The following is a 13367-nucleotide window of genomic DNA, read 5'->3' on the forward strand; positions in this document are numbered from 1 at the left end:
CATCACATAATTTGGTATTGGTAGCCAAAGTCAAAACTTCCTTATGTGAGCTTTTGAACCTTTCAGAAAGAAAACATTTGCGCTCGAAGTAGAATTGATTACAGTTGTTGTAGAAGAAAGATCAAGCAGCTGAATGGTACTGTGCTCCATGTAGACTAGGATAAAACGCATAACTTGCCAATGACAACAACTGGAAAAAAGGGAGGAACTTGCCAGCTGAAAGGTATCTGGCAGATAGCACATAAACAAGTCGAGAGGATAAACACAAGCCATGGCAATGCTGTTCATGGAAATCCTTCCCAGCAAGTCATGATTATTAGTTAACTGATAACTAGGCAATAAGATGAAAAGCACATATGTAAAATTGCACTCAAGGAAAAAAACATAAAAATGGATGACTTTTGGCTGGCTTCAATAGGTAAAGCAGGAAAATATTGAAAATTGAGGAATGTCTTTGTTTGAGCAGAGGAGGGAACAATAATTGGTAACATTTCCTTCAGAAACGGTGCAATGGCTACGGCTGCAGACATGCTGGTCCTGGCATGTGCCAGATCACTGAGCAGCAGATGATTAGGTTGTCTGAATTGAGAAGCGGCCAAGATGTGACATTGCTTCCTTCTGTTGTTCTGGGTCCTGAGCAGTTTGTGGCAAAGCTTAAGTGACTAAAGAAGAGACAAACCACAATTTACAGTGGGGGAGACGTTAGCTTCTGACTCGGGAAATAAACTCTGCAAACAGCCCGCATGGAAACTTGAATACTGCTGCTGAAGAGACACGTTACACGTTTCCATCGCAGTCATCCTGCTGTCATGTGTAAAACAAAGATTATTTTTGGTGGAAATGTGCAAGGAACAACTATTTAATTTATTATGAGATGAAATTCTTTAACATATTATCTAGTTCAGCCTCCTGGGACGGTTCACATCTGACCTCCGGCATCAGCAGCTCATTCAATTCATTTTAAGAGACATGGAATGAAAGAGGTATCTTGCTTTCACACAAAGTGATCAGTTAGCCTAAAGCAAATTAGTGAGCCAATTCTCAAGGCAGCCCTGTGAATCTCAAGCTCATTTACTCACCAAAGAAAAGTTTTGGTGACGGAGCAAAATAACAAAGCCCCTAATATATCGCAGATCCGTTGCACCCAGGCTGTGAAGTTTATATTTCCCTTACAACTTGGAGACAATATTGTGTGTTAGAACACATGCACTTGTCATTAGCATGAACATTAAGAGGAAATGAACATAAATCCCAGATTCAAATGTGTAGTTTGAACATCCTGGGACAATTAAATTATTGATAATGGCTATCTGTCACCAAGCAATAAATCATAAAGTCATGGAGTGGTAGAAGAAAAGCTATCTTGCTGCTGACAGATGCGCTGACTGAAAGATGTGGTGGGCCTTTAAGGTTCCAGAAATAATTGCATGAAGGTGAAAGATTCGTCTCCTGCTTTTTTTCTCATCAACTATAGTATTTCCATATTCAAAACAACAGTTCCTTGTGACAACGTTTCTTACTTGGCCTCTAGGTTTTCTGACAATTTTAATGAAAAAGAAACAAAGCTGAAAATGAGCAGCCAGTGAAGATCAAGCCCAGATTTACGGTTGTTAAGTTGGAGCACGGAGCTCCATGCAGAGATGGAAGCTGGCTCCCAAAATTGTGAAAAGTGACAGACACTCTCTGCTGACAGCAACATCAATGTAAATAAACTGAAAAGAAACCCCTATTGCAAGACTGTGAAAACAGAGAATTGCATTGAGAAAACAAGGAGGGAGCAGACTGGCCGGGCGATGGCAAGTGAACAGGAGAGAGGCTGATCCTCCTTTTTAAGTCACTTTATTTTTGCAACTAGAATAAGACTCTGTATTGAGTTTGTACATCAAATTGCTCTGCACAGAATATGTTATAATATTGAGCTCCAGTGCTCCGTATAACTGTGTTTCCTAAGGGGCTACAGGCTTATGTTGAGAAGTACCAGCCAGTGGAAGAGAAAGGAGTGAAGGCATTTCTCTTCCAGTCATAGGAGCCGGGGAGTGGGAGCTGGCTGGTGCCCGATTATAAGCAGTGGGAATGCCAGACCTGGGCAGCTGCGGCTGCTCAAGTCAGTGCCAGGGCTTGAATAGGCTGGTGGGCACTGCCAGGAGGAGTGTGTGAGCAGCGAGTGGGACCCAGCTTTGTGAGGAAGCCTTTCAGAGGGCTGCAGTGCTGTGAAACTCAACACAGCTCTGTGGAGAAAGTGGAAGCTTTTCAAATGTACATGCTGTACTGTACTCCACTGCTTGGAGAGGCCAGGGATCACATTCATTTATTCGTTTTCCAGCAACTAAATGTCTTTGTATTAATTACACGGAATTCACCAGTTTTGGCCAAAACAGATTTTTATTTTTTCTTTAATAGTTATCCTTCGCCTGTACGGCGATTTGTATCAATTTCAGCATTTCTTTTTGTACAGAACTTAAAAACTGCAGGCATGATAAAGAAAATAGCACAAATAAATCAACTGAAGTCCGAGCTCTCAATGTAAAGACTTCAGATCAACCACCCAGAGGCATAAGGGGTACCAGCGTGAGTGAGAGTGGCAAGGTGAGGCCATTTCATTGTCAGGAACATGATATTTATTGTCCTGACACCTGTATCATGAAGTTAAGTTCACTTCAGAACTTATTCCATTTGAAATCCATACTGAATAGTCAACGCCTTGGGAGCTCATGTTAAGGACAACAGTTATTGTCAGGGAGTTTTTTTCCCTTAATTTCCCCTCAATAGCGTTTTAGGTAAGTAAAACTGTGATAAACTACTTGTATCCATAGCTTCTCTCACAGAAAAGACAAAAATAAAATCAAGTCTCTCCTCTTCCAAATGAATTTGGCAATTAGCATTTATTTCAGAAGTAATTTTGAGTATAGCTATGAAGCACATCATACTATAACAACTGTGACATGTGTATAAGTATATATTTATTCACAAAAACATACTAGGTCTATGGCTGGAAAATACCTAAGATAGTATTTACTTCGTCACTGGTTGCTGATGGAACTTGTGACAACCTTACGACCATGTTGGTTTTTACATTGATCAAAAAATACTACCTGGATTAATATTTTGACCTCCTCACTGTCAGCACCTGTGCGCAGCTTGTTTCCTTTAAAATACTCTCCACACCTTCCCTAAGGGCTAAATGCAATCTTCCTTTTTTAGAACTGCTTTATTCTAAATTGAAATTTTAAATGAACCTTCTCTGGAGGTTCTCCAGAGAAAACACAAATAAAAAGTTGGATTGTATTAGAAGCTTCTGTTAGCAGTAAAATTAGTTGCTTTGAGTAGCCATGCTAGCTAGAAGAAAAACAATTAACTTGCAAACTGCTTCCAAACCAAGAAAATTATTAATTACTAAGTAAAAAAATAATTCAGAAGTGAATACTTGACAAACACAAGTTATTTAAACATTTGGGTTTTTTTTCAATTTTGTCAGCAGTCTGTGCTTGTAATTAAGACATTACTGCTCTCAAGGAAATGCTTTAGTTTTATACAGTGGGTCTGCAATCTATAACATCATAGAATCATAGAATCACTTGGTTGGAAAAGACCTTAGAGATCATCGAGTCCTGCCATACCTGTCCAGTACTAAACCACATCCCTGAGCCTTCATCTACACATCTTTTAAATACCTGCAGGGATAGCGACTCAATCACTTCCTTGGGCAGTCTCTGCCAGTGCCCGATAACCCTTTTGGTGAAGAAATTTTTCCTGATGTGTAATCTGAACCTCACCTATGCAACTTGAGGCCATTTCCTCTTGTCTTATCGGTCATTGTTTATCCGATTACTGAAAGCAACTCTAATTCTGAATATAATTTTATCCAGAAAAATGAAGTAACTACATCAATACAATGTTGCCTTCAATTTAAAAACAGAAAAACAAAATAAGATAATGTGTGTATGTAAATGTAATTCTCCACTTTTCATTTACAGATGGTAAAACTAAACTTGAGTTACACACATGACAATTAAAACACATTTCACCAGCTACTTATAAAATTAAGCACTATTTTGTTTGATGTTGGTAGAAACAGGAAATTTAGAGTGAGATGTCTACTGCTACAGCTGTTTGCAGTCCTTATATAACACCAGATGTGAGATTGATGTATCTCTATTTTTGTCTTCTCCTGTGAATTGCAAGTGATCAAACAGGCAAAAACATAATGACAGTATGATTGGACAAGTTTAGCATGAAGGGAATTGTTCAAGACATTCATAAATCACTGCACTACCACACACAGTGAAGGAAAACTTATTGTAATGTCACAGATATGCAAACTCATTTGTATCTACAATGAATTTCAAATGCAAGTGTATTAATTCTAGAAAAAGGCTTTGACATCTTAACCAATAGCCTTTTGGAAGATGTGATGCTAAAGGACAGACAAAACTAGATGTGAGTGTTTCACAAAAACTGGATGCGACGAAGCAGTAATGTAAAACCAAACAATTTTCCACAGATTTATTTCTGTTATTAAGTTACCCTCATATAATGAGCTCTGGTATGAAATGCAGATGCTAGAAGGAGTAATAATGTACTTAAATGCAGTGCCATTGCAAAACAAGTGTGTTGGTAAAAGCTGCTAAAGCATCAGCCGTACTTAGCTTTTTCTATCGCTAGAGCCAATCTCCGAATGTTTGCTATGCAACCAGCTGCTGCCTCCTGCAGAGTTTCATCTGTAGAGCCTACCATAGCCAGTAGGAGCTAGTAAAAATGCAAAAGAGAAAGAGTATAAGAAAAACTAAAAAAGTATGCAATTATTTAAATAATATTCAAATTCTATCTAGAATAATTGCATGTAATTGCATGTATTTACTCACATACATAGCAAATAAAATATTAAAAATATATTAACAGCACTGTATTCTATATATGTGTGTACATATATATACTTTTGTAAACCTGAATTTATTAACATACACATAGAGCACAACACTTTATAATTTATCATATTTGTACCTGTAATTTGATAATTTCATATCTGATCTTCTGTTTATTGTATCATGCCTGTCTATCGGTTCTAATGGGCTTTTTTCTTGTAAGTCAAAATTGCATACGCTTTAATTGGAATTGTGCTTCGCCCCGAGATACACCAGTATATTTGTACACACTCAAGATTTTTAATAAACAAGGCATACTTTTTTTTGTTTTGGCCTTGATTGTGAAACTGTGTGGTCGGACCCTCGTGTCCCACTGACTGCAGCAGGTTTCTTTATTGTCACAGAAAACCACTCACATTAAATTCTTTGAGGGATACAGATCTGGGCATATCAGTCTTAAACATTTGCATGTAAAAGTAAGAAACAAAAGCTTAAAAAGGGCGCCAAACTTTTGGAGCCAATTCAGCTTTTCAGTCATGTGTAGTAGATCCTTTACGCTGGAAGTCATCCAGTTTTTTTCAGTGGAAACGCCCTTGGAGGAAGGTATTATTCAACACAAGGGTGGCATAAGCCAGGCTTTCATGATAAAACATTTTTATATATTGGTAAAACATTAATAACGGATTTGGATCTCACTTCCTCAGTGTGTTGCAAGTCAGTGATGCAACTGCAAATGCAATATATGCTGGAAAACAGAAGACTCTTGCTTAGCTTAAGTCAGTTTCATGCAGTCCTCAGATTTCTGAAAATCTGCCAAGCTTAGTGTGCATTCAGGTATTTTGAAGCTCAGACAGCTCTCATTAAAACCTGTATTTTCAGTCTACGGTACTTAGGATTCTGCGTTCACCCAAACAATGTCGAGTCAAACCACAGAGAAATCTGTTATCACTCAACTCTGGTGCATATTTTTCATACAGCTAAAATACTACATAAAATTATGAACTGCTAAATATAAAAGCATAAATTGAACGCAGACACCAAATTCGTATGCTACCTTTTTCTAACCTTCCTGCAATAGTGAGGCATGGGCCACAGCTGCACACATATGGCATTTGCTTATAAAGATCAAAGCGTTTTATACTTGAGGAAGTATTTGTGTTAGCCAAATGTACAAAACAAGCATCTTGCCAGTCACCTTTCACCCTTTGACCTCTACATGTAACTTGTAAGGGTGTCTGTGATGAGCCTGAATGATGTCAACAAGAGTATTATATAAATTAAGCATTAATAATAATTTTTTATAGTAATTCTTGTTATCATTTCCATTAACGTAATCAGATATCTCTGTATCAATAGCTAGACAAGAATTCTTGAAGTCTGAACACTCCTAGAGAGATATGAGACAGTTAAAATGACAGGAGCATAAATGATATGAGAAAGCTTTATAGTGTTATACTTTATATCCTTACATGCTATTTGCATGCAAATATTGGGCCAGGGGCAGCAACCAGAGAAGTCAGTGGAAGTCTCACCACTGACTTCAACTGGCAGGAAGACGAAGCAGCACATCTCTGTGTAGTATAAAGCCACTCTACAAAGCACAAAGATCACAGTGCAATCCTTATCAGATGCTTAACTTCTTTTTTTTTCCTTAAGAAGTATTGCTGGATGGAATTTTTCCACCAGCTGATTTCTCCTCAGCTTAAAGTGTTTCTTTGGGCGCCTCACAACTTTTTTGTACAATTTACAGAGGAAAACTGGTATAGATAGTTCATATCCCTGACTCAAAACCAAAAATATGTGTGCACATGCCATTCATATGGTGATTTTCGTAAAGCCATAGTTTTCAAATCTGGAGGCAAGGACACTATATGCCTTATATGATTATTCTCTGCATCTTCACAGACCCAGTGAAAGGCTTTTTCAGTGTGTGTGTGGAACTCAAGCTTTCATAATAATTTCAGCATGAGACTTGTTATCAGTTTGTAAGAGCAGAAGTTCATCACAAAACATGTTTTGGAGATACAGTATCTAATAGAAGTAGAGCAAAAAGCAAAACTAGACCTTTGCTTTTATTATGACTACACTAGGACTTGATCCAAGGTTATTTATTTCTTTTAACCAGCACTTCTTCTTAGGCTCAGAAAAATAAGGAAAATAGATATTTTTATGTCACTTCCCATGCAGAGCTCAATATTAAAGCCATAACAAGGGGGGAGGTGGGAGGGGGAGGGAAGGGAGAACTGTGCCCTTTGTTGCAGAAGTAATTTGGAAAATCGGCATTTGGTATCAAAACACAGCCTACTTACTACACAAGACTGGTTAAAAAGTACCCAAATAGATGTCTAAAGAATTAGTAGTACAAATGCAACCAATGCAAACAGCAATTTTTATACAGGTAGCAAATACTGACTTTTTTCTTTCTGAGTTCAGGAGATCAAGGATCAGTTCCTCTCTGATTCATTGTTCTAAATCACTTGCCAGTGGTAACATCCATACGAACTGCCACGTCATACAAAATCCTGTACTACACTGTGTCTCAGGATTTTCACAATACGACTTCAAAGAATTATTCTTGGAAACACAGCCTAATACAGTAGCTGCCTCTGTGGAATGAGGATATACAGCAGCATTTGTCAGTCAACCTACTCCTTTTGTGCTAACGAAGTGGCAGCTGAGGAGAAGATTATTGAAAACGCAAAATATTTCAATATAAGTGGATAAATCCATATTTAGGAATCTAACTTTGAAGATTTTTATATAAATCTTGTCTTAAAGGAAATAAAATTTTATTCTTTCTGTATGTACCAGGAAAGTTGTAATTCTTCCACTCTCTGACTGTCACTCCTTGACCTTTTCATGGGTTCAGTTCAATTACTGGCAATTTGGGTCATCCAGTTCAGCTATGGAAACATGTTCATAGACCATAACCACATATCAGATAGATTTGACAAATCCAAGAACTTTTTTTTATTCCAGTGCACCAGTGCAATATAACATGTTCTTTTTCTTGGTTCAATGCCCTTGAACTTCTTGTCTCCCTTCCCTTTTTACTGTTCAGGTATTGTTTTCTGACACATGTAAATGTTAGCAGATGTGAGAAGCAGTAAAAAAGCATGTGGTATAAATGCTTCTTTCTGGCACATAAGAGGCACTTTCCACAGACAGAGAAAGCATTTGCAGCACTATGTAGCCTTCATTTTCTGTTGGCAGGTATCTATATTCTAAGGCGACAGTCCAAAATTTTTTGCACAGTTAGCATGTCATACCAGCAAATAAGCACAAATACAAGCTGTTTGGAGAACGTACAGAGCATATGTAGCATTTCTGGGTTCCAAAAGCAAAAGCAATCCACAGCCAAATCATTTAAATATTCAGAACAATTAAGAAGATTTTGCTACTGCTATCCCAGCTTTAAAATAGCACAGAATTGTGATACTATATTAGGACTGCACAATCACAGAGTAATTCAGAATGGAAGCGATCTTAGGAGGTCTCTAGTCCAATGTCATACTCAAAGCGGAGTCAGCTACAAGGTAGATCAGGTTGCTCGGAGTTTTATCCAGCCTGATCTTGAAAACCTCCAGCTATGGAGGTGGCACAGCCTCTTTGGGGAACCTATTGTAGTGTTTGACTGTCCTTACAGAGAGAAAGGTTTTCCCTACACTCAGAGACTCATTTCAGTTTGTGCCTGTTGTCTCTCATCCTCTTGCTGTGCATCACTGTGGAAAGCCTAGCTCCATGTTTTTTATGACTGACCTCCTTGTAGGTGATAGAAAGCTGCTATTAAGCTTGCTTGAAGCGCTCTCTTCTCCAGGCTAAAACAGCCCAGTTTCCTTATTTTCTTCTCATAGAGCAAGTGCTTAACCATCCTGGTGGTCCTCCACTAATCCTTATCTTTCCCATATTGGAGGGCTGAAGTTGGGTGCAGTGTTCTGGATGTGGTCTAATAAGTACTAAGGGGACCAATCACTTCCCTCCATCTCCTTGCTGTGCTTCTGCCCATGCAGCCCAGTATTGTGTCTTCTTTCCTGTCAGAACACACTGCTGGCTCATGTTCTGCTTGCTCCCTACCAAAATCTCTATGCCCTTTCCAGGAAAACTGCTCCTCAGCCATTCAGTCCCTAGCCTGTATCACTGCAAGTGCAAGCAAAGTCCTTCTCAGGTGCAAGACTTTGCATTTCATCCTTGCTGAATTTCATAATGTTCCTGTTGGCTGTCTCCCACTCTGTCTAGGCATCTCTGAACGGCAGTCCTTACCTTGACTGTAACAAAACTGTGCCTCCTGCCCAAACTTGTGATTCGGTATCACTTCAAACTTTATAAGTACACAGTCCATTGCCTTCCCTAGGTCACTGACAAACATGTTAAATGGGACAGGTCCCAACAGGGATAGCCCTTTGGCACTATCCCTGTCACCAGTTCCCAGGTAGAGTACAAACTATTAACTACTACCCTCTGAGCTGGATCATCCAAACATATTTAATCCATTTAGTGGTTCACACATCTAGAGTATCATACAGCCTAACTTGGACAGAAGGATGCTTTGGAAACAGTGTTGAAAAGCTTGCTAAGGCCAAGGCAAAAAAATGTGCTGCCCAGGTACAGCATTAGAGGGGCTACAAGAAAGCTGTGAAGGGACTTTTTACAAGGCCATGTAGTGATAGGACAGGGAGGAATGGCTTTAAGTTGGAAGGGGGAAGATTTAGATTAGACATTAGGAAGAAATTCTTCATTATGAGGGTGGTGAGGCACTGGCACAGGTTGCCCAGGGACGTTGTGGCTGCCCCATCCCTTGAGGTGTTCTAGGCCAGGTTGGATGGGGCCTTGAGCAGCCTGGTCTAGTGGGATGTGTCCTGCCAATGGCAGGGGAGTTGGAACTGGATGATCTTTAAGGCCCCTTCCAACCCAAACCATTCTACAATTCTATGATTTTAAAGCAGAAAAAGCAAAGACAAGTTTTGCAAAAATAAATCCTGAATCTGACAGAATCCAAGATATTAGTGATGCTCCATATATGGGTACAATAACTTTTAAGTACTCAGTTTCCTTTGGTCACAGTCATTGCAGCTTCCAGGCTCATAGGTGGGAAGCAGGAAACATAGGAAGCAGTGATTTAGAAAATACAGTTTTTCATATCTTAATTTTTAAATAAAGGATTAGTCATGCGATATTTGTACAACAAGTTTTCCAAAACAGTGGAAAGTGTAGAATAATAGTGCTGGAAAGAGGTTGCCTTGTTCATATAAAACAGATAAAAGAACAGCCTATTCAATACTCTGGCGTCCTGCAAACATGAATGCAAACAATGCATAAAGAATAACTATAAAATAATATTTAATGCCCTTTTTGTGGCTTCTTTCTATTGTTTGCACTTAAAAAGATATTTTGTTTGATTTTTTTCTACTCAGAAGGAAATATGGACAAACTCCTTCAAATAGATTCATATCTATACTGGGAAGCTAGTCAGAGTTCACATAGAGCTTAACATTCTTGGAACTAAAGACATTTACTTCAGTACAACTGCGGCTTCTATCCGCTGTGCTGGTGATGACATCTCGTAGATTGACACAGCATTTCCAGTTGGTGGCAGGACTTGCCATTTTTTTAAAAAATTTAGATTTAGTATCTGACTTCTTTTACATGCAACATTTCCTAAAGGATGCTAAATTTCTAGCACTGTGATTTTCTAATTGTATAACAATTCTTTTCCAAAAAAGACATTTCTCACATGCTTTTTATAAATCTAACCTAAAAGAAAAAAATACTTTAAATAAAAGCATATGGTAGAAACTTATCCAAGAAAGTATCAGTCTAGATTCAGCCAGCATTTTGCTAACTTTCAACACCATATTCCACACTGGAAAATATTAAAGCACCTACTTTGAGTGTTATGTTACACATATTACTATGAAAATACTTCTCATAAAATCGGATTATAAATAATAAAACACACGTCATAATAAAAGCATAATGAAGGTTAAGCTAAGTCACTATTTCTAAACTAAAATTCAGGCCAATTTAATGATTTTCTTTTTTAGCTGAGTGAAACGCAAGACAACATGTGCCATGCACAGCCCCATAAGAAGAAGATGCTTGTTTAAGTTTTACAGTATTTTCTATTTTTTTTTTTTTTCTCAGGTGGCACAGAGAGTATAGATTTCAGACATAAAGCCCTGTATGCCAGGGAACACTCTGAGCTAGCAGATATAAAAAATTTCAGAACCAAGAAATTCCAGTAAAGGCAAAAGATGGGCAGGACAGACACCTACTATGCTGATACCCTCTCATATAAGTTCTCTCCTCCCTGGGACTAAAGTCAGAGCAAGCCTTGGCATAGCCTAGTTCAATCACTTTGAATGTAAAAAGGTGGAAACTGAAGCTCTCTGGCCATGGTGTGACAAATTCTAGTAAGATTGCACCTGATTTGTTTTCCTCTTATGCCTGTCTTTCCTCTTCTTTCTCCCATGAAACACATCTCATTCTGGCAGCCGTGGAAAAGAGATAACAAACTTTGGGAGACACTCAAGCATGACTGGGGCACGAGAGGGTGCAGAGGACGCAGCTTGGACTAAGGTACACTTGAACGTGGTGGCAGTCAGCAGGTTGGCCAGAAGCTGTTTCTTCTTTCTCTGCTTTCCCTTTCTCCCTCAGAAAACAAGTGAAAGTGTACCAGGGGTAGGCAAACCTCTGCACTCCCTGCAAACAGGTGCAGGTCACATTAGAATGAGAACAAACTTGTCTACAAGTGCACTTCCAGATATTAAACCGTGTCACCTATCTCAGGATTTAAAACAAGTGACTTGTCCTCTTGTTGGGACAAGAAAGTTGTTACTTTCTGCTGACTGCCTGTGACAAAACAGCTATTGGTAAGCTGAATCTCACAAAATGCTGGGACAAGGGAGAAAGACGACTACGGCTTGATAGACCCAGTGAAGTATTCCGACCATCTTATTACTGGTACCTTACTGTGAGATGTTTACTCTTTCTTTAGAATACGCAGCCTCAGTGAACTTGAACTGATTTTATGTAATGATGGGTTTGAAGTATAGAATCCTTCTGAGTACAGCTTCATTTTTTATGGCGTGTTTTTTTTTTTGTTTGGTTTTGTTTGTTTTTCCTACCTGCTATCTGTCCCTTTCTGTCTATTATTTTGTTTAGTCACCTCCTGTATTAGAACTAAGCCAAAAGGTATCTGGGACAAGGAACATATTTCTCCAACACATCTGAATTTTGCCTGCTACAATGGGGATAGCACTCTTGAAACAAAATCTGCTTTAGTTCACACTAATAAAGTACAAAATAAGAATATAGTTCTCATACTCTCCACGAAGGTTCAACATGGTACTGCATTGCTTTGGAAAAATACACACAACCCAACTGCCTAGCAAGAATTATAATACAGTACACATTTGAAGTACACATACATGCTTGCAAGTTTTTATAAATATATATAAAATATGAATAAACCCTGCATCTCTCTCTCCACCTCATCTGCATTAATTGTCTATTTCTAACAAAATTATTTAGAGGAGGATGACCCCCTTCTGTGCAAAGACATAATAAATGGGCAGAGAACTCTAAATATCAGTGACAAAGAGGAAGTAAAGAAAATGCTAAATGGTGAAACATTAAATACTTTTAGAACTGTAAACTTGCAGTTCATTTTAAAATACAGTAAGTTTAAAGTTTTTCCTATCTCAAGTTTTTACTTATAGGAATTCAGAAGGCTATTTCCAACAATTTCAGACATATGTCTAACTAAATAGAAACATACCATGCAAATGTAGTGTAGCTAAATAAAGCTAGTAAAAAAAAATATTTCTCATCTTTGTTTAAAAGGTACAATTATATGTAACCAATTGGAGGCCTTAAAGACAGATAGCTTGAATCTACATTCAGCTGTAAGAAGTTTGGTGCAATATTAAGAAAGAATTCAATCATCATGAACATTCCAATGTACAAAGAGTCTTATGGGATATGAAATTGATCCCACAAAAAGCAACAGGCAGATCTGATAATCCAGAAGTGATGAATCCCAGGGTCTTAGAGCATACTTTTATTTGAACCACTTTCTCTGTTTTGTTTTTATTTCATTGTAGTTTTCAAGAGAAGATTAACATATAAAAGGCTTTTGGTGGGATGGAGAGAATAAAGAACTTTTTCATAATCTCAACAGAATGACATTTCAAAAAAAAATTTCTTTTCAATTCTCTGGAGATTCATTTTATTAAGATTAAAACAGGATCCTGCTTAATTACCACATGTAATGGACATTCAAAACAGTAAACTTATGTCATAGATGTTCCTTTCCTTTCATAATTTAGTTTGGCTCAGCAACATGCTGAGGACTGTCCTTCCTTTATATTGCTTTCACCCTGATCAATCTTTCCTGTTTTTTATTTCCTGTTCCTTTTCTACACTTACCAGCTTTTTTCACATTTTGCTTTCTATTTCATTTTACAGGACCATAACTTTTAACCTCGCCTTTCCTCCCCCAAATAT

The 13367-nt window shown here is 38.1% G+C and overlaps 1 protein-coding gene across 2 annotated transcripts in view; it reads right to left on the reverse strand.

Annotated features, from left to right (window-relative positions):
* Positions 1-2448: 2448 nt before the first annotated feature.
* The window catches only part of ODAD2 (outer dynein arm docking complex subunit 2), a 103635-nt gene continuing 92716 nt past the window's right edge, over positions 2449-13367 (reverse strand). For both annotated transcript variants that reach the window (XM_054060614.1, XM_054060613.1), the window contains one exon: positions 2449-4746. In XM_054060614.1, the coding sequence (XP_053916589.1) occupies positions 4633-4746 (114 nt within the window). In that variant the 3' untranslated portion in view covers positions 2449-4632. The remainder of the gene's footprint in view (positions 4747-13367) is intronic.

The sequence above is a fragment of the Cuculus canorus genome, chromosome 2 (assembly GCF_017976375.1).
Source record: "Cuculus canorus isolate bCucCan1 chromosome 2, bCucCan1.pri, whole genome shotgun sequence".
NCBI lineage: Eukaryota > Metazoa > Chordata > Aves > Cuculiformes > Cuculidae > Cuculus > Cuculus canorus.